The following is a 21,398-nucleotide window of genomic DNA, read 5'->3' on the forward strand; positions in this document are numbered from 1 at the left end:
CTACTATAGTTCTTTTAGAAGACTCATAAGCAGGAAGAGGCTCTCAGTTAAGTGTACTTCTGTCACTGCCAATACTTGATTGGCATTACTAAGACCACTGGTAATTCCTTGTAAGGCATTAAAGACAATCCAAACCAGTTCGCACCACCCTTTATTAATAGTTCTCTGTAAAGACATTGTATAAAGCATTCATTCAAATCTCTTAAAAAATGATTTAACAATGGCTGATTTGAGCAGTGCACAATTCATCTTGGAACTCACACTGTACCTGTCATTGAAATTTAGTAAGTATACACATGTAAGTATATTCTCCACTTTAGAATAGAACTAACTCCTACTGACTTCAACGGAGTTTAAGTATATGCTCAACTGAATTGAAGTCAAGGAGGCCCTAGGCTCACAAATATGAACTATTCGGTTTATAAAAACTATAGTAAACAGGCCACTACTACCAGGTATATGCAATGCAGGCTGTGCCTTCAGAAATCAAGTTAAAAGTTAGATTAAAAAAAGGACTCGGGTTACGTTGACATAGCACAGAAACCTTGTCAGACTAGACAAACACCTGTCTGATGCATGGAAGAGCCAGGCACAGGCTAGGCTGGGCTCAGAGAGAGGAACACATTCTTCCCACAGAGAGACAAGCATCTTATCCCAAGCTGCAGAGTATGGCACCTTACCACAGTTTCTCCCAATCCTGCAAGTGTTTGAAGCCAAACTACTGACTTTGATTTTCCTATCACACAGGTAAAAGCACAACATTCAAATCCAAACCATCTGAAACATGTTCTTTCATGAACTGGAGCTAGGAAATGAGGGAGAGACATTGAAACTTCTCGCTGCGTGCTGAGCAGCCATCCTCCTTCCATCAGTACAGCAAACATTGCTTTACCTACTCTGGACACTGCCTGGTGCAAAATGGTACCTGAGAAGTCTGCAAAGAACACCTCTTGCCTACAGTAAAATAGGCACCTGTGAGTTCTTAATTTACAAATGTAAACAATAAAAAGGAAGCAGCCTAACATCTTAGCTGTCTTTTTTCCCTGTTATATACAAATCTAGGCAATAAATGTAATCATTTCTACAGCCAACAACAAGCTTTGTTTCCCATACTACGGGGGAAGAGAAAACCTCTCCTGGAAGCTTATCTACTCCTTCTGCTGTTCCACTCTTGGCATTCAGGATCCACACTTTGCCATCTGTAGATACTGCTGCCAAAAGAATTTTGTTCTTTAAGTCACCACTTTGGAAAACAAATGGTGTTCCATATACACTTGAAGTGGCTTCAAATTTCCACAGTAAATTACCCTCCATGTTACAACAGTAGATAAAGCAATCATGGGAGCCAAAAAATATTTCTTGCTTAGTTAAACTTGAGATGCATGGAGATGAAAACACTGGTCCGTTAGTGGAAAACTGCCAAACCTACACACAGAAAGAACATAACCACCCATTATCAAAGGTTGGTGACATCAGTTTGACAGCAACTGTAATTTTTTAATAGACTAGTTGTTGACAGGAGAGCATTTTATTTCAAGAGCATACTAGATTTCAATGAGGGCTGGTAAATACTTGTCAAATTAAAGTTAAGTTTTACACATAGAGTAAGTGATAAAAGACTCATAAAATAGATGTGCAAGAGTTACTACCTTCTGTGAGGCCCATGTAAAGATGGCCAACTTGGTAAAAGAATATTCTTGGGCTGTTGTACCATAATTAGTAATGAACTTTGAGAATTCTGTTAACATGCTGTTCTTTGCCAAAAAGGCAAATGTTCCTTTTGTAATATAGATTTCCTCTGCTCACACTAACAATGTGCAGATCCCTCCTCAAGAGAGTATCAGTTCTGCAGCACTGCTGCAAGCAGACAGAGCAGGGCATGGGCTAACACGTATTTTATAATCGGAAAAGGCTTAGGAATTGCCATGTATGCTGCATCTCATGCAAACAAACAGAAACAGTGTCAGTTGCTTTAATGCCAGATAGAAACCACATTCATCTCTGAGGAACTAAAAAAATATTCTCATTTAATTCAATGTGAAGGCTGACACATATTTTGCCAGAATTATGATCTGGCATTTTTTGATAAATGCATAAACATTCTAAGAAACCTTTACTTCCAAATAGCCACCATCTTACAGAATAGATGGCTTTAAACATGCTTGAAAAAGTCCAAAACCAAACCTATACCATTTAATTTGCTAGCACTACTCTGGACTTTGGGTGTAAGCTCTGAACTAGAATTCTGTTACCGCATCAACCAACTTAAGAGTTTGTGGTTTTCCCATGAACTGCATGGATGACCGCAGGCAAGCAGTTTTTCTACTTTCTCCTCTCTGTAACAATAGACACTTCTATCTGGTTCACAAAAAGGTATATGTTAATCATTAAACCTCAGGAAACAATATTAATAAAGCATCTTATTCAGGGTTTTGTGATGAACATGAAAAACCCAGCAACACCACTTTTACCTTTTCTCCAGAATGAGTGTAACAATATAAGTTTCCATCCACACACCCAACATAAACGTACTTCTCATTGCAGTGGGGAGAGGAGAAGAGTGGTTTTCCCAGGAAACTTTTCCAAATCTTATTCCCCGTCACCTGTAAATGGCAGCATGGAATACCTGATGCTTAACACAACGGTAAGAAGCTCCACAAAACAACCCTTCCTTCGCAGCTTGACCCAGCCCTTAAGAATTGGCAAGGGGGAGGCACAAAGAAAAGCAGGCTTCTCCCATCCAGAATGCATACCAGAAGCAAAACTACTCTTCAAATCTCATTCCAACAAAATGTTTAGTGGTTTCCATGGGACACTCAATACCCCCGTTTCACCCTTCTCTTCCCTCCCCCTAGGCAAAATGATAACAGTGTAGCGTAGTAGTTCTAATAAATGACAGATTCATTTTTTATTCCATTCCCAGCTCCTCAGTATGTTATGAGGACCAATGAAGGAGAGGCTATCTTGAAAGCAAGTCATAGTGATTATGTCCTAAACTGTAAATACTGTAGGAAATGCTGCAACCCACAACCTACAATTGTCACAATAAGCTCCTAACATAGCCTGCACATTCCTATTTTTATAAATAATCACTTGGAGTTACCACTGAGTTTCTTAACTACCTGTTACTCAGGATTATGGAAAAAAAAACCCCAAACCTGTTTTTTCTTAACCACAACCCACTAGAGCCGCAAAATCATACGCTGGTTTTCTAACACTAGGTTGGGTATTACTGAGGAAACTTGTAGTGGGTGGGAGGTAAAGATTGTTAGGATTGATGCTCTGGGTTGCGTGAGTACAAAAACATGAACAGCTGCTCCAAGGGACTGTTCCTTTTATCAGTCAGGACCAGCTGTAAGCCAACAATGCCTCAGAAAACCATGAAATTGCTCCACATCTATCAAGAATGCCATTTCCCTAGTGCAGAGAACAGAATAGCAGTCCAAGATTAAGGGGCACAGCTCTTTAAATGACTACAGCGAGGGGAACAGTAAGAGGAACAAAGGGGCATCTTTCTCTGTTCTGATTTCAGTAAGTTCTGTGTATTTTTTTTTCTAATCCTACTGTTAAAGGGAAGGAGGGAAAAAAGAATCTACAGACATGCTCTCACTCACTATTTTAACTGATAAGATAGTATATGAGAATGAGAAGACACTGATTCCAGCTTTGGCCTATAGTCAGCATGTAAATTCAAGCAAGTCACTTCAGTTCTCTTATCACCAGATAGCTTTCTGAAATACAGGAATTATTACGGTAACCTTGTGTATAATAATAATAAGGCCCTCGAGTGAAAAATATCTTATGGCAACACGATCATCTAGTTCCTTTCATCAGAAAAGCAATCTTAACTTCAGAAATGCATTTTGGTTTCATTTAAATTTGAGATTGGGATCGAGGAGAAGTAAGCAAAGTACATACTGGGTTTACAGCCAACAATAGTCCTCCTAGTGTAGCAACATAAAGATGATGTGGAGAAGAACTTAGACAAGGAGATGAAAACACAGCTCCACCTTTGCAATGTAACTTCCATATACATGCCTTTTTCTGTAAGCACAAGAAAGATAAACAAAAAAATTTTCAACTGGAGTTAAAGCTCATGTTTACAAAGACCTTTGAATGTCAAGGCTATCACACACCGCATTTACTCAGCAAACACTAGTTAAGAAGAGAAGATATAATCTACATGCTATTATAGCAACACATATGCCGTTGGCTACTTTCTCTTCCACTAAACAAAAGAAATTCAGCTAATGAAGAGGCAGTATCTGCCCCTCCTGTTCTCCATCTCCATTCATCTACTCTTTTAGAATGTAAGATTCTGTCTCCACCATTAAGCCACAGTTTTATTTCTAGCTGGGCACCCAGCTGAAACACCCACAGAGAATTTAATAACGAAGAAGCTTAAGATTTAGTTTCAACCAGGACTACTAGCACAAGAACTACAGCTGAGAACAGCACTAAAACTATTTACTAACACATAATCCTAACCCCACTTCAAGCAGGCCCAACTATTTCAGAAGTGTAGTTGTGGACTCCTGAGAATACTAAAACCAGTGGAGCTTCATCTGGCGTACAGATAGAGTCTAATAGAGTCTAAGATGGATATTTATTCTTCTATACATAAAAGTTAGTGGGTGGTCTTACGTAAATATCCAAAGTATACACATGTTGGTCATGTGATCCTATGTAGACTAGTCCACTGGAAGGGTCTACAACTGCAGAGCTTTTCACAGTATCTTCTGTGACAAAAGTCCAGTGTATTTCTCCATCACTGCTTTGAAGCACATACACCAAGCCATCATAACAACCTGTGTGAAATAAAACACAACAGGGGAAAAAACAATAATGATTACTTGTATTTATGGTGTGATTTATGCTGCTAGCTGCATCACTGCTGGAAAGAAGATGACTCATGAGGCACAGTTTCAAAACATTTTCCAAAGCTCCTCCTCTTCTTTTAGCTCAAAGTCTTTGATGATAGTTCACACATTCAGAGTTGATTGTTCTGTGTGTTCTTTCCAGGTTACATTTAGAATACACTTATTTCACTGCTTTTCTATCAGATCTTACAGTAATAATACTAGAAGACATGCAGAGTTGCTGAAAAGGGAGAATGTTTTTTAATTATCTCTCTCCCTAATTTTCCTTTCTAAAAACAAGGATACTGAAAGAATAAAGTCTGTATGTTTTATAATGAAAACTGAACTGTATTTCTAGAAACTCCTTCAGTTTTAATGAAATATTCAATTTTGTTATCAGAGTAAATAGCAATCAAAATACTAGGAAAAAGATGGTAACATTAGCTTTGTATAAAAAACCTCACCACCTGGACATCTGTGCTAACCAGTGAACATATTAGCTAAAAAAGATAAAACTAAGATGAATAACAGCAACTCCATTGACAATGGATATGACAAAACCAAAAAACTATCCTAACATGTTCTTTACATTTCCAAAAAGAAGAGTCAAATGAGATAATTAAACTCTGTGAAAAATAATCTGAGGCACCATGTACTAATTTCTACCTCTATCAATTTTTAAAAGACATTTAAAGACTGTATCACCTTTCTATACTTTTTTAAAAAAACAGTTTAAAGGTCATACCTTAATCAACCACTAAAAAGAAACCATACCCATTGACTATTCCTTAATAAGGCCTTATTAATAAATTGGCATATAATAAACCATAAGTGTATATGTTAGATAAGCTCCATCACTGGTTATCATGAAACTTAAATTACTTCTTCCTTCTGTTTCTATTTTACAGTAAATAGTTCTGAAGCAGATATGGAATTTTATGGGTAAGGGTAGATAGAGGACATTCAGAGGTAAAAAATAAGATTCTCTGTCATTCATCTCATATTTAGCACAAAAAATAATTTATAATGAAGGCTAAAACAGAAGACATACCAACAACAATGAAATTTCCACATTTGGATATGCAGGCAGAAGATTCAATACGATCTCCAAGGTTCTTCTCCCATTTTATTTCTCCCAAATCTAGATCAATCGCCTGCATTGCGTGAGAGTGAGAGCCAACATATACAGATGCAGATACTTCTTTAGATGGTATTACAACCAGTGGTGATGCATCAACACATTTTCTTGTATTTGACTTCCATCTTATGCATAATGCCAACTCTGCTGTTGTTACATGACTACATTCTGCAGGGATTTGCTGTACAGAGCAACAGTCAGTTTTATTTGCCTTGTTCGTAACTGTTAAAATTCTGTTCTCCATTTCATACCCTTGTGCATGGCTTTTCATGATACTTGGAGTGACTAAATGCTGAAAAGATGGCTGCTGTAGCAGTTCCACTCCTACCTGTACTGTATTAGTGGGTTGCATAAAAGACTTGGTGAAATTCATAGGAAAAAATTTATTTCCTCTGCTTAGTGCAATAAATGAAGTTAACCCTGAAGCAACCTCAAGACCTCTTTCAGATTTCAGTTTAATGTACTTTCCATGGAGTTCCTCTCCACTGTTCCCACTTAATTTTCTTTTCACAACATTGTCATAATTCATTAATTGGTCTTCATCTGAAAACAGAATTTTAAGAATATGTCTATAAACTTCTTCAATTGAGCGGCTGAGAATAACTTCAAGGAGTCCAGGCACAGCTTTGCCTACTAGCATCTCAATTTCATCGTAAAATCGTAGAGCCTTTAAGGAGTCTCCACCACTGTACAGAAACACCGCATCTTTAGAAATTCCAGTGGAATCACCTAGGAGACCCAGAACAGACTAGAGAAAAGAAGAAGGAAAGAGGTAACAGTCCATAGGTGTTATACTATGTCGCACACATAAAAACTCAAGTTGCGTAAAATCCACCTGAATACCCAGAAGTCCCACTAAATCAACAACTGAGGAAACTTACTACTCTGCAGAAAATCACATGAAACATACTAGTGCCAATAGAGGTAGTGATGGAACAAGAGTTGGGGAGGAACAGAGAAACAGGGAGATACTAATTCTGTACTACAAAATATTTTGCTCAATTCCAATTCTGCAGTCTAAGAAATTAAAGCAAATTGTGCTGCATTTTTGTTGGCCATTTTCAATCTCGATACCATTTCTCAATGACAACTTTGCAGATAAAACATTGATGCCTTTTGATAAAATGGGTTTACATGCTTTATTTTATTAATAAAACTTATATAAACTTCTATCTTTTACTTTAGAATTATTTAAGTAACCTACTTATCTACCCACTTTTGAAGCTATAACCCCTTCAATTCATGAAAGATTTTGGATTTGGCATTGTAACTACAACAAACAGCAATTACTATGTCTCCTCTCACTGTGCTCCCTGCTTGTTAAGTCTGGATGTGAAGTCCAAATCCTCTGGTTTTGGAAGCCACCTTCTGCTGTCCATAATGGGTCTAGGGCACATCCTATCCCTTTGGGTTATCATTTTTATAGCGACCAATATAGCAAGTATCAGCACAGGCAAATTGTGTTACTAATTTCACTACGTTTACTTGTTCAAGTCCTAGCCACAGCAAATCCCACTTTCAGGTGAAACTTGGAAGACTACATTTGCAAGAAAAAAAAAAAAAAAAAAAAAAAAAAAAGTAATACTGTTTGATATCACATTTCAATACTTTGAAAAACAAGTCTTCAGCACAGAAATTTAGAAACAATACAGACAGTCCAAGAGACAATTACACGACTGTGCCATCTGTTTTAAAAAGACTCTTCAATTCATAATTATCTTGAGAAATAAGAAACTCTACTAACACAGTAGCTATTTTGTACAAAGTTTCCATGTCCCAGTTCCTTGTTTCCCTTAGGGATACCTTCTTTGGCATGTAAAGCAGTATTCAAAAAGCTACTGACAGGTTATGTCCTTCCTATGCTAATTGCTTATACCTCAGAGCCTGCAGCTTTATCTGATAAGAGAAATATAAATGACTCCCTCTTGGCCACTGCAGAGTGACTATATTTAAGTATTAACTGAACAGAAAGAGCTGTACTGCTTCAATCTATAGGCAGCTAGAATGTTCTGGTTGCATTAGTCATACTTCTTAAAACTGTTTAATTCCTGACACATGTATAATGATCCACTTGCAAAGATAAAAAGGCAGCTCAAAATACTACCTTCCATAAATACTGCAATCTTTCCCACAATTCCTCTGCGCCACTCAGCTTACTGTCACGCCTTCTGGAGTTTAGATGGTTCTGGTAAATCTTGTTCAGTTCAGATATATCAACTTTGCCTTTGTAGAAAATAAAGTACAATTTTTTTCATTGCTCTTTTAGCATTTACACTTCCAAAACCTGCTCTGCCCAAATAGTCACTCTATTCTTGTACACATTTCCTTATTCATAGTCAGCTGCACCTGTATTTTTTTTTTACCCAGTCAATCAACTACACTTAACAGAACACAACAAGGCTTTGGAAAATTTACCCTAGCCTCCCACATAATCCCACCTTCAGGGCCTTTCCCCAGCTGGAGTCAGGGTTCTGTTGCAGACAGCAACAGGAACAACAGCAAAGAAATGTGCAGTGTTAATATCAAACTGATTTTACTAAATTGATTTGACTCTCAAACAAACATTATCAAGAAAATATAATACATGGTCATCATTTCTTACTAGGAGTTAGTTATCTAATCTAGGTATTTAAAAAGCACAAATCAGGTACTGGATTTTGATCAATTTAAAAAAAAAAAAGGAATAGAGACCATTAAAATAAGTGGCAAGGGTACTTAACAGTTTCATTTACCATGTGATGTTAAAGGCAAAGCTTTAATCAGTACAAGCTCATCAGGGACTGCATGAGCTGGTAGACGTTTCTGGAGTTCTTTAAGTGTTTCTCTCTTTTCTAAATCATCTTTGGGTACAACAAACAGGATAAGTTTTTCCTGCTGATACCAGGTCACTGCACAAGCTTCTACCTGACAAAGATCTTCAGCAGCCTGTAATTAAAAAGTATTAGTCTTGCTTTGAAAGGCAGTTCATCAATAGAGTAAAAGGAGTAAAACCCACAATTTTAAAAAGTACACATTCAATATTTGTATTTGTCTCGCATTCCTACATAACGTCATATGAAATACCTTCTCTTGTAGCAAAAGTTTGTACTACTTCACAGAAGAACAAACTCATAGATGCATTATTTGCCTAAATGCTATGAATGAGATACAATCCCTGAGTCTGACATTCAGTCTTATAGAACAATCACTATATAAGAGTGCAATGCTCAGTATTTTTCAGGTGTTTATACAGTTCTCAATTCTGCTGGCAGAAACCATACAATGAAACAGATTTCCAAGAACTCCTCACCAAACTCCTCCCTAAATTGTGACTAGATTTTTGATAATACACCCTCCCAATTTCTTTAAGACTCCTAAAAGTCATCTGAAGATGAGTAAATCCACATTTCTGATGATAATTATCTGTTCCTTATTCCTGTTCTTATAATGGCATACTCTACTTACTAGATGTTTTATTACCTGCTGCAAACATTCAATATTAAAACGTTTGCCGTGACGTTTAATCTGATTGTCCTTCCGACCCAAGAAGAACAACTTTGCGTTCTGCACCCTTACAAAATCCCCTGTTTCTCTCATTGTGCCCAGGGGTACAGTTATTTCATCATCAAGGAAGCAGATTCGTTCTTCACCACCTACACAAGAACAGATCGTGGTCACATATATCAAATGACTAACTGTAAATGAAAATTATAAAAAGTATTTTATCAAATTCTCCTAAACTATAACAAGCACTATAAGCAAGTACTGAAAGATTAGTATTGGTGTCTAAACTTCTGCAATGTACAAACTGGGCTAAGCAGTTAATTCAGAGAAACTACTTCAACTGAGAATGTCAAAATGCAAGCAGGAAAAAGTCAATATAATGAAAGCACAGACTGCAGATAAAATTATGGTAATTTCCTGTTCATCATTCCAACAACCCAAAATACCATCAGAAGGTTCCCAGCCCAATGGGAACTTAAAATGCTGTATTAATCTGTACATCAGAGGCAGACACCAAGTAAAACAATCAATGTATTATTAAAACTCAATTAATTAAGAAAAGTATCTTAGAATCTTAGAAGAGTAATAAATATAAAATAACCTATAAATATTTGTCCCTCGCCTTCTAGAACAGCAGAGCCGTTGGTATCTCTGACCTCAACTTTTGTTCCAAGGAGTGGTGATCCCAAGGGTATAGGGAAATCAGTTCTAAATATATTAAAGAGAGAAATAGCAAAAATCTTTCCCTTCTGAACACAAAACAACTGTTCTAGAAATGAGTTAGCATACAGTCTCTTAAAGGGTTGGTATTAGAGCAAAAGTAGATGCTTGGGGCTTCTTTCTACTAAAATGTTTCTTCTTTAAAAACATCTCAATTTGTTCAAAATTAAAAACCTCATCAGTGTGCATAGGTTTCATTATACATGAAAAACACAGAATAATAGAAAATAAGGCTTGAATGGACCCTGAAATACCCTGAGAGTACCCCGAGAATTTCAGCCAGTTTTTAAGTCCCCCAGGTTGAAAATTCCATCAAGTCAACCAATTTAAACACATGTAACTGCTTTCTAATTTATTCTTTCCCTGTCCTACCTAGTTTGAGCTTTTATTCTACTACTGGTGTTGTGGCAACAGTACAATTGACTCTTTCAGAAAAGACTGAAATAAAAGAAACTGTAATTTCAATGTCATGTATCTATTACAGACTTCTGTTGAGCTGCAGACCAACTCCGTCCTTTCTCTTCATTCTCTAGCCTCCTCAAGCACTTGCAGAACCTCATTTATTGAATACAGACACTATTTCTGAGTGGGAGTAGAGAATAATACATTTTCTTCAGTAAAGGAAAATTTAAAAAGCAAAGTAACTTTAAATAACTTTGGTAATATATGAAGTTAGGCATGGGTTCCAGTTCAACTTCTATCATAAAGTCTCATATTTTAACCTAACAGTTCTTGTTCAACTCCTGTTATTTAGGCTGTTGAAGTTTCTCCTTTTCTCTGATCAGTCAATGAATTATTTATCTCAAGTTGATGAAAAAGCAGTCAAATTTTCTAAAATGTGTGTTTCTGCCAAGTGAGAATCTTCTCTTCCTTTTCCTTTCTCTGGTCAGCTTCAAAATATAACTACTTGACAAACAGGTATGAGAAAGCATCCCAGATATTCAATGTGTCTGCCCCGTACCATAGGGAAGTCCCAACACAAAGAAGAGTAGAATTTAAATTCGCCAAACAAAATGTCAAGATTCCTACATATACCATAGAATAGCAAAAATAAAAGACAAACACCACCTCATTTGGCCATTATTATCAAGAGACTTGGGATTAGACATTTAATTTTGCCAAACTTATCTAAAAAACTGAGGGATGCAGACCACTAAGGCACTAATTTTGTGCTGATTTTTTTTCATTTTCTAGTGTTCCCTAGAAACTGTGCAGCTGTCATCATTCAGCTAGCAAAAATAAAAGCCCACTATACTCCAACTGTCCTACCAATACTAAGAAATGAAGAAGACATAAAATGGTCTGTCCTGGTTTTCTTGTATCTGGATCTGCTTACTGCAAAGGAACGCTAATTCTCTTTGCAATGACGCTTAGAGGGAACTGGCTGTGAAGGTGAAGGGTGGGAAACAACAGTCAGAGACTATAGAAACTTCCATCATTCTAACTGCACATCAGTTAGGACTGAAGAACAACACATTACCTCTGGAGCACAGAAACTTTGAGTAGAAAAAACAGTTTCACTGAGGAGAAGGTAATGTTTGAAGTCAGAGAAACCAGAATGAATATGAGTTTTGCATGATAGTTTAGTAACACTTTATGACAATCCACCATTTTCAGTCTTCAATGGTTTAAGTACCAGGTTAATATATCACATCATTTGTCCAAAACATCCCATTTCACAAAACAAGTCTAACTCAAGTCACATGTATGATTATCATGCCAGGGAATAATTAGAGATTTCAGAGAGCAAATGAAACACTGAGATAACTGGAAGTACCTTTCATGACCCTGACACTCCTGCAACTCTCTTTATAAAATACAATGAACAAAAAAAAAAAAAAAAGGCAGTAATTGAGTGAAAATGGCAGAGTGCTAAATGATGAGAAGAAAGTACTTCTGCAAGTCCAAGTAAAATTACTGTGAGACCTTGTGTGAGCCACTTTGGACAAATTTCTGTCATCCATACTACTCAAGTAACATCGGTGGGATCATTTGCTGAATAGTGTATTATCCAATATTAGAAAAAACACAGTACCTAGTCTCCACTTAATCGATTATTTGTGGAGTTTTAAAAACTGTAGGCAAAAGCCTGGTAGCAGTAAGATATACACATATATCTACTAATTACATTTGAAAGTAACCTTTAAGCATTTTTGCTTAAAATAAGTAAATCTCAGAAGTAACATTCTGAACTTGATAGAGCGAAGCTATGAGTATATCTTTGTTCCGAGGCTATGATTAAGAGTTACAGAGCCCCAGTTCTTTACTCTCACTGAGAACTGTGTTGGGCATCTTCTCTTTGAACATGCAAGATCTCAATGGAAAAGCCTAATGATGAGCAACAGTATGGCTAACTGAAGTTACTAGCAAATTGGGTAGGAGCCATTTGCCTGCAGAAGTGCAACGCTGATTCAATACTGCGACACAGTCAGAGACAGCACACCCTAGACTAGGCTAGTTCAGGTTCAGCATGTGGAATCACAGGCTGGAATGAGGAAGAGGTCTAGATACAGAGATGACTAAAACAGAGACCATCATGATGCATTATGTGAAACTTAACAGGTCTACAAGTACACAGGATTACAGACTGCAGTTCTGTGGTTCAAGAATCACTCATCAAGAACTTTTACTTGAGGGGGCTGTGTTAGAGCACGAGAGGATGGATTAGTCTATTTGTACATAATAAAAAAAAAGTAACTTCTACCAGCATAAACACTCATAAGGACTTAGTAGTCCTGGAAACAGGAGACCAACATTCTATTTCTAGTGATTTTCATCGTTCACATGCCAAGCCGTGAAAACAGTGAAATTTCCTACCTAAAATCAGAACTAAAAACCTCTTCAGGAATCTTGTAGCAAGTGGCCCAGCTTGACACTTCAGTAATACCATACAGATTAAAAATACTTGTTTTGTTCTCCTTGTGCTTCCAACTTTTCAAGAGATTCAGTACAGGAAATGCTTCACCACCAAGGGCTAACACACGGAGTGAAGTATTTGCAGACAACACTGTTGATTTAATAATGTGAGCTCCAAACCTTCTGAGAAGTGTTGGTGTTGCCTGAATGATACATATTAAAGAAAAAAAAAATTGAAAAAAAGAGTAAAACCTGTTACATTTTTTCAGTGTATGTGTAAACCTCTTCCTGCTTTATCATATCCACTGCACAGCTATATTGTGGATGTACTTAATCATCTACATATAGTAGATGGCATCAACCATCAGATACCAATACAGATTGTGCTGTTTTTTCCAAGATTTTGTTTATCCCTTAATAAGCACTATCAGCACCAATCTAGGTTCTTCTGCAGAGTTTCTAGTTTATTTGGATGTTATGGGTTCCATGTTGTACCTCAGCTATTATCTAAAGTGTGTGCACATTAGTTCTTTGGTTAATTACTTTGAAATAGAAAGCAGCAAACACAGTCTTCTCTTGATGTTACCGTTTGCGCTTTTTCTCGCTTCATTCCAGCATGTTACTGCTAAAAATATAACCTATACATCTGATTAACCTTCTTATAGAAAATTTAAAGACCTTTCCATAACACTAAAAATTTGTAGGATGCCAGACTTTGGGTTGTTACTGATTTCTGTAAATATACCAATTTACAAAGATTAGTCTTTCTGAAAGCTTTCACCTCACTCTCTAAAATGAGCAGAGGAAAAAAAAAGGGGGTGGGGGGTGGGAGAGTAGAATCCAAACAAAACAGCTTCCTTAAATACAGCTACTTCTGTAAAGCTACCAGTGATGTAGAGCCCTTTCACTAAGGGGAAAAACAGCACATCATTTTAACACTCACACTTCACTCTTATTCTTAACCATTTTTTCTAGTAAGAGGACTGGAAAATTAATTTAATTATTTCTTACCAAGTTATTTTCTTCCAGTAATGGATGACGACCATCACTTTTCAACTGATCATTTTAACTTTAGTAAATTATAGTGAAGAAAAAAAGGGGTAAAAATTACTCTTCCCCTCCCTCATAATCACTTTTCAGATTTCTCAAGTCTCCTTGAGCAAGTCAAGAGGGGGATGTAATGCCTTGCTATAATTTAAGAAACATCACAAAATTATTCATCATCAGTTAAGCTATAAGGAGAACATTTTTGTCATCAATTCAGCTAAGAAGCCCTTCCTTCACTGATTAAGACAATGATAACAAAAAAAAAATAAAAAAACAAAAATCACAAAATCAAACTTTCCTTAGGAAGACATTTCAAATATCTTCACTGCATCAAATTCTACCTTTCTCTGTTAATGCTTAACATCTTTAAAAAAAATATCTTAAAAGGTCTTAAAAAATAAGTTAAAAAATATTGCTAATAGTGGGATTTTTTTTTTTTTTTTCCTAAAGGCAAGCGAGCTAAACTGATCAAGAAACTTATATGTGACAGCAAAATCTACGCCACTGAGATTTACAGCAAGGAATAAAGTTACAAAATTTAGATTTTGTGGATCGTGGTGGATTTTTTCTGCTACAATCTCAACTACCACCATTCCTCCAAAAGAAAAGGAAACCTTAGCATTTCTAGCAGTGCAAATACTTCAGAATTACAACATTAATGACAAGCAAGGCTTAGGGGTTGATTTATCACAATTAATAGACTAACCAGACCATGCTCATTTTGTTCAAAGTCGGTTACAAGTGAGAACCCTTTCTAGCGACTCTTGCCCCCACACCCTTTAAGTTTCTATACTCAATTAATAGTTTTACAAAATACCTTGTTACACTACAAGGCAAGGACTAGGCTTATTCAGTCATGCTGGATGCTCATAACTTCAAGCAAATTTTCCAAAACTGAACTTTAAAACTATTAAAATTGAGATCATATAGGAGATGATCTATTCCAAGGCATAAGGGGCACATGAAGCCTCATATAAACATGTAACCTGAAAACAGTTAGTGTTGCTGTGGAATCAATTATTCTCTTGCTCTCATTATTGTAAAAAATGACAAACATTTTATCACCCTATAAATGGCACTGGTTTAGTTGTATTTTTAGCATAGAGACTATCATTAAAAATTAAAAGTTGTTTATGAGGAAAGACTCTAAGATCAAGCCCATTAAAAACTGCTAAAAATGTCTGTAACAGGTTACTCCATTACCAGATTCTTTGGAACTAACTGCTTAACTAACGGAATAATTTAATTAATTCTTAAGAACTAATGGTTTCTTAACATGAATGTTGGTTTTATCTTTAGTTAATTGTTTTCTGTCACAAAATGTTTGAGGCTTCCATCAAATGGTAATATTTTAAACAGCTAACACTCTACAGCAAAAAAGGATAGCATGAGCTGCGCCTTCAAGGTAGAACCCTCCTGTTCTATTATCATCAGTGTCTAGACTGATGAAAAAGCAGTACACATTAGCAAAGGTAAGAAGCAAGACACTGAAGACACTCATTTTAGGCGTTGCCTACCTGCAACACTGTTACATGGTGGTGGTGAAATAGGGCAGCAGACAGCTCCACAGGCATCATTTTAATAGTGTTTGGTACTACAAGAATAGAGGCTCCGCTTGTCAGAGCAACAAACAATTCAACCACAGATGGGTCAAATGTTAGAGGAGAAGCCAGGAACAGCACATCATCCTGTGTGATCTCAAATATGGATCTAAAATAAGAAAGCTACGAATTACAAATCCGATGCATGTTGTTAAAAAACGTTTCCAAACTAGAAGAGCAGCATGAAAGAAATGCGCTTTAGCAAAGCTAAGGTCTTAAGGGCTGCTCTGAATATATAGGTATATGCAGACCAGACAATTTGAGCAAGAGCTCCTGCATCAAGACTGTAACTATTGATTAAGCTAATGAGGTCCTTTACAAAGATATCCACCACATTACACACCAATACAGTACGTTGAAGGGCATATTTCAACTAATTGATGCTCATTAAAAAAAAGAAAAAAGAAAAAATATGCTATTTTCCAGAGTAGATTTTTTTAGAAGGTATTAAATGAAGCAGAAAGAAACCTAGGCAGCCTAAAAAGGAATTAGGACTTAAAACCTACAGAAAACAGCAAATACAACTGTGAACAAATAATTAATTTAATTATCTACCTCTTTTAAGTTGCAAGCCAGAATACAGTAGTTACAGCAACAGCATATTATTTGAAGTACACCCGTTGAAAATTCAGGTAAAGCACCATTTAAACATTAAAAATACCAGTTAGAGAAAAAAAGTTTTATATGATACTATTTAGAAACAAAAGAAACAAACACAAATAAATCTGATACGGCAGGGAAAGAAGATGAAGTGAAGTATTGTTAGCAAAAACCCCATCTACACTTCTCTGAAGTATTAGGAAAAAAAAAAAAAAGAGTCCCTAAGTGTCAAATCTGTAAAAGCATTTAAAAGGAAAACCGGAAAACACACTTACTTAAGATGCTGAATATTTGGCACTATACATTTATGAGGCACTCTGACTATTTTCGGGATCCCTGTAGTTCCTGATGTATGCAAGACATATGCTAAAGAGTATTTCTGGCCAATGTCCATGTACCCTCCTTCTGATGTTTTTACTTTGGTTTGATCTGGGCAAACAGTAGATCCTGGCTGCAAGTTACCCATAGCTTTGAAAGGTTCATATTTACTTTTCACATTGTCTACTTGTGAATTTAAATCAGCATTGCTCGAGCTCATTTGGAAGAGAGTTAAACCAATATGTTCGATTGTGGAAGAATCGTGGTAAAAATAATCAACATGGGACATCCGGAATTTCTGTAAGAGAAAATAAACAATTGAAGCAGCAGAACTCAGGACGCACTCTTACTGTTCTAATATACGCAATGAAATATGAAACAGCATTTCATACAAATAAGCTGTGATTTTTCATGCCTCTACTTTTGGAGGATACACGTCAGTTTTAAGCTCATGGATTTTTATGTATTAAATACGAGTGAACACAGACTTTATAAATGCGAAATAAACAATTCCCTAAGCAAATAAGGAAAAGAAAGGGAAAATATACAAAAGAATTCTGCAGAAGACAAAGAACTCTGAATTATAACTAGATAGTGCAATCTTGTCTATTCCCTTTGCAATGAGTGAGGGTATACGATTTGGGAGGAGTTGGACAAAAGAAAAGCAAAGAATTAAACGCAGGAGTTTTTTTTTTTTTTCAACTATTGCAAAGATTTCCAACTTTCAACCTTTACATATGGAGACGCAAGTCTGGAAAAGTCTTCCAATGCCAGTGCCCAACAAGCTTGTCCAGACAACACTCTAATAGGAAAGTAGGCAATTTTTTTGAAGACGAGAAGCACTTTGTACTTCTAATTTTAAAGATGTTCTTTTCTGAATGAGAAAGACCTCTTGACATGAAAAAACAAAACAAGTCCACCCAAGCTTATTAAAAAAGAACACAATCTGAATAGCTACATTTCCAAATTGCCCTTTAATGCTTCCTGTAGAAGCCTGAACACTTACATTTATTTTGTCATTCTCAACGAGAATATACTGAAGATTGCTTTTCTTCATGAAGTAAGAAGATAACACTGGTGGTGCATCTGGATCAATAGGAGAATAGGCAGCTGGAACTTGAAGGATTCTAACAAGACACAAATGTTTTAAACTTATTTTAAAAGAATTAAGAAAACCCTCTTAGATTTCTCAAATGTTTCTTTTATAGTTCCCAGCGCTAGAAAACATAGTCATAACATGACTTAAAGATTTTGTTGGAAATAAAGTAGGAAGAATAATCAGTGTTGCCTTTTGGTATCTTACAGCAAGGAAAAAGATTAAAGCTAGATGAAAACATTCAACATTATTTCTGGCCAAGCAGGTTGGTGATGACAAAGGTATCACTGACATCAACAGCACCACATTTTAAAAGCTTCTGCTATTGAATAAGAGCAGAAATATAAGCTTTTCATTTATACATATGCAACATATATAAACATATTTAAAAAAAAAAACACAAAAAAGTCTGCACACCGAAAACACTTTCTCTTCTCACTAGTCTAAAGAATCCAGCATAAGAAAATCTGAGCACCTACTGGAATTTCTTCCTTAATAAAGAAGCAGAGGAACACCAAGTATCATTCTGTTGTCATTCGCTGCCCTTCACGTTGTAGTGCTTCCTCAACAGTTGCTCACTACAATCCCTCCCTCTAGTGGCTCCATTTGATAAAGACAGGCACTTGAATTAACGCCACAAAAAGCCAAATATGAGTAAGTGGCGACTAAAATATGAATGGTTCCCATAAATCTTCACATTTCTTCCAGGGCTGGGTTCCCACATACAATGAGTTATACTTCCTCTTTGTGCAAGTGATTTATCACTGCAGTAATGACAAGATCCAGAACAAAGACTTAGAAACCACAGCACTCTGTACTCCCAATAGCCGCTGGTACCAGTAAGCAACTAAGCCTGCCTTGCATCATACACGACAGTTAACTACTCAGCAACGATAGCTGTAAGAATCAAAACGCCCCAGCAGTTCCCAGTCACACCGCAAAAGAAACCTGTGTTGCTACTCAGTTGACTGGGATATAGCATAAATCAGGTTGCAACGGACCTCAGGATGCCTAGTCCAACCGCCTGCTCAAGCAGGGCCAGCTGTGACACCAGACCAGGTTGTTCAGAACTTGATTCAGTCAGGTCTTGAAAACCTCCAGGGATGGTGCCAGCACAACACCTCTGGGCACCTGCTCCACTGCTGGACTGGGGGAAGAGTGTTTCCCGAACACCGAGAAAGTTCCTCACTACTTCTGGGAGGTTTATGATTACAGCACTCGTTCTCTCACTTCACTGAAATCTTTATACTCAACTATGATACATCTTCTTGCGCTACTGTGTATTTTACGTGCAGTGTGACAACAGGAAAATAATGACACACATCATCCTCCTAGAAAGCACAACTGCTGGTGTATACATCAGCTGAAGAAAATATCCTTGTGATGCGATTCCCTACTACATCATAAACGCAATGGATATAAAAGTTACATATATAAAGGATATAAGCATTAGAATTCATCAGCAGAAGTAGGATTTTAAAAATTGCTGAATTAACATGAGTGTTGAGATCACAAACATTTCAATTTCCTAGCCATTAAGTAATCAATGTGACTTTAGTGCTGCATTGCTCACTACTTTTTTCTACAATATTTTTAACGGACCTTTAAATGTATACTCATTTAGCTTAAAGCATGAAATTTGTTTTCAATGCATCTTTTTTTTGCTAGCAAGACAAGAATACATTAAAAACTCTGCATCCTTCTTTTGTACGTATATTTATTCTCTTAGATTACCTCCATTTCTCAACAAGCACAACAAAGACGCTAGTCATTTTTTTTATATTTCTAGAAATATGCTTAATCACTTTAAAAAAAAAAAAAGATAGTTACATGCACTTTAGATCAATGAACTTAAGATTCGAAAAAACTTTAGCAGTGGCTTCTCAAAAGATTGTAATACTGCCATCTTTAGTCTTAAAGAATGCAAGACTCCAGTGCCTCTTGACTGTATTACTATGGTATTACTGCATTTTTGTTGTTATTAAAAATATAAACAAACTGAAAATTTGCTTTAGTAGAGATGACCCTTAAAAAAAACAACACAGATTGCAAGCATTCAAACCATTACCCTAAGATCCAAGACGGTAAGTTTATTCCTGGATAGCAATAAAGGCCTATTTCACATTTTCCTTGTGGATCACAGTGCTTTTGAAGGAACGCTGTTAATTCCATGGCAAGCTTAACCACTGTCGCATACGTGTAGAATGTTGGAGGTTTGACATTGCATTCATCAAACCAAACCGCTTTTCTATCAGAGTACAGGCTAGCTGCACGATTCACCAGTTCCTGAAGAGTCATCTCAGCCGCATCTCTTCAATCCCCCTGAAAGATTAACAAACCAGACTGCATTGTCACCTCCTAACTTTTAATACTGTGGTCAAATTATATAAGCACACAGAACGCTACCAAGAACGAAAAAAGATCCTTGGCAGAAAACGCAGTTTCGCCACACCTTATATTGCACAAGCGTGAAGCTTAATACTCTTATCATTTCCCATGGGTCTTATCCTAAGGCCCAGGATACAGTAATTCACCAAGATTTCATTGCACAGAGGTAGTTTGTCCCTCACCGTTACACCTTTATTTTTAAAGCTAGGCACAACTGAATTAATAACTTCATTCACCCAACTTAATTCGTAATTTTCTCTTTAACGGAACTGTGAAATACGAATCTTGCCTTTGCAAGCAGAAAGCCCAACGCGTCGATGGCCAAGGCCTTTAGGGTACTGCTGCACGCCTCTAACCCGCGGGCCCTCCCCGCCACCGCACCGGGTACCACCGCACCGGGTGGCCAAGCCACGGACCCGAAGGCTCCGGGCTAAGGCCCCCCCCTCTCCGCTCCGCTCCGCCCCGCCAGGGCGAGGACTCCGCAGCGGTCCCGAGCGAGGACAGGCGGCTCCTCCACACCCCGGCCACGCTCAAAGCCCCCCGTTTCCACAGACGGCCGGGGCGGGTGGCTGCCCCACAGGCATCGCGGGACCGCTCCGGGACAGACGCCATCGCCGCCGGCCCCAAGGGGATCGAGGCAACAACCGCGCCGCGCCCGTCCCCACCTGACGGAGCGCCCAGCAGCACCCGCCGGCGCCCTCCTGCCCTCCGTCGCCACATAGCAACGGAAGGTCGGCGCTTCTGATTGGCGGGACAGCGTCAGTCCTGCCCGACTCGGCAGTAACGCGATGCTCTCATTGGCCGACGGCCGTCGCGGGCTTTGGGCATCCACAAGCTGCGCCCGGTCCGCCGGCGGCCTGCGTGGGGCGGCGCCATTATTTCCCTGAGGGTGAGAGGAACAGGCAGTGCGCCAGAGCCGTCCCAGCCCTCCCCAGCTACCCGGCAGCTCTGCTTCAGGCATGAGAAGGAGGCAAAAACAAACGCAGGGGCCGAGGTGAAGGGCAAGGTCACACTCACAGTTCACTCGTCTGTCCCCGTGTCCCGTCCCCGTCCCCCCCCAGGAGGTGGTACGGGCCTTCCGGCCGGTGCTCTCGCCGTCAGGCCGGGACAAGGACGCCATTTCCGGGGTGGACGCGTGGCGGCGGGCGATAGTGCTTCGCTCCTCGGCCGAGCTGCGGCGGCGGGGAGCAGGGAATGGGGCAGCCTCGGCCGGCTCCCGGTGTGGGGAACTTCCCCCGGCGCTGGGCTGTGGGGGCGCCAGCGGGGAGCGGGCGGGCGGGCAGGCGGGGGGC

The 21,398-nt window shown here is 38.2% G+C and overlaps 1 protein-coding gene across 9 annotated transcripts; it reads right to left on the minus strand.

Annotated features, from left to right (window-relative positions):
- Nucleotides 1–134: 134 nt before the first annotated feature.
- On the minus strand, nt 135–21,290 carry AASDH (aminoadipate-semialdehyde dehydrogenase). 9 transcript variants are annotated; one of them, XM_075026449.1, is made up of 15 exons: nt 21,124–21,290; nt 19,787–20,040; nt 17,629–17,749; nt 16,580–16,920; nt 15,621–15,813; nt 13,018–13,259; nt 10,082–10,188; nt 9,457–9,629; nt 8,730–8,922; nt 8,102–8,220; nt 5,911–6,745; nt 4,645–4,808; nt 3,919–4,044; nt 2,472–2,603; nt 135–1,425 (listed from the first exon to the last, which is right to left on the minus strand). In XM_075026449.1, the coding sequence occupies exons 2-15, from the start codon at nt 20,014–20,016 to the stop codon at nt 1,027–1,029; spliced, it is 3,375 nt and encodes a 1,124-aa protein (XP_074882550.1). In that variant the 5' UTR covers nt 20,017–20,040; nt 21,124–21,290; the 3' UTR covers nt 135–1,026. The 9 variants fall into 9 exon arrangements, with proteins under 9 accessions (XP_074882550.1, XP_074882522.1, XP_074882569.1 ...); XM_075026421.1 differs by lacking the exon at nt 21,124–21,290 and adding an exon at nt 20,772–20,842; XM_075026468.1 differs by lacking the exon at nt 21,124–21,290 and adding an exon at nt 20,772–20,800 and having other exon boundaries at nt 19,999–20,040.
- Between the last annotated feature and the right edge of the window lie 108 nt (nt 21,291–21,398).

This window comes from Buteo buteo, chromosome 1 (genome assembly GCF_964188355.1).
Source record: "Buteo buteo chromosome 1, bButBut1.hap1.1, whole genome shotgun sequence".
In the NCBI taxonomy this organism is placed as follows: domain Eukaryota; kingdom Metazoa; phylum Chordata; class Aves; order Accipitriformes; family Accipitridae; genus Buteo; species Buteo buteo.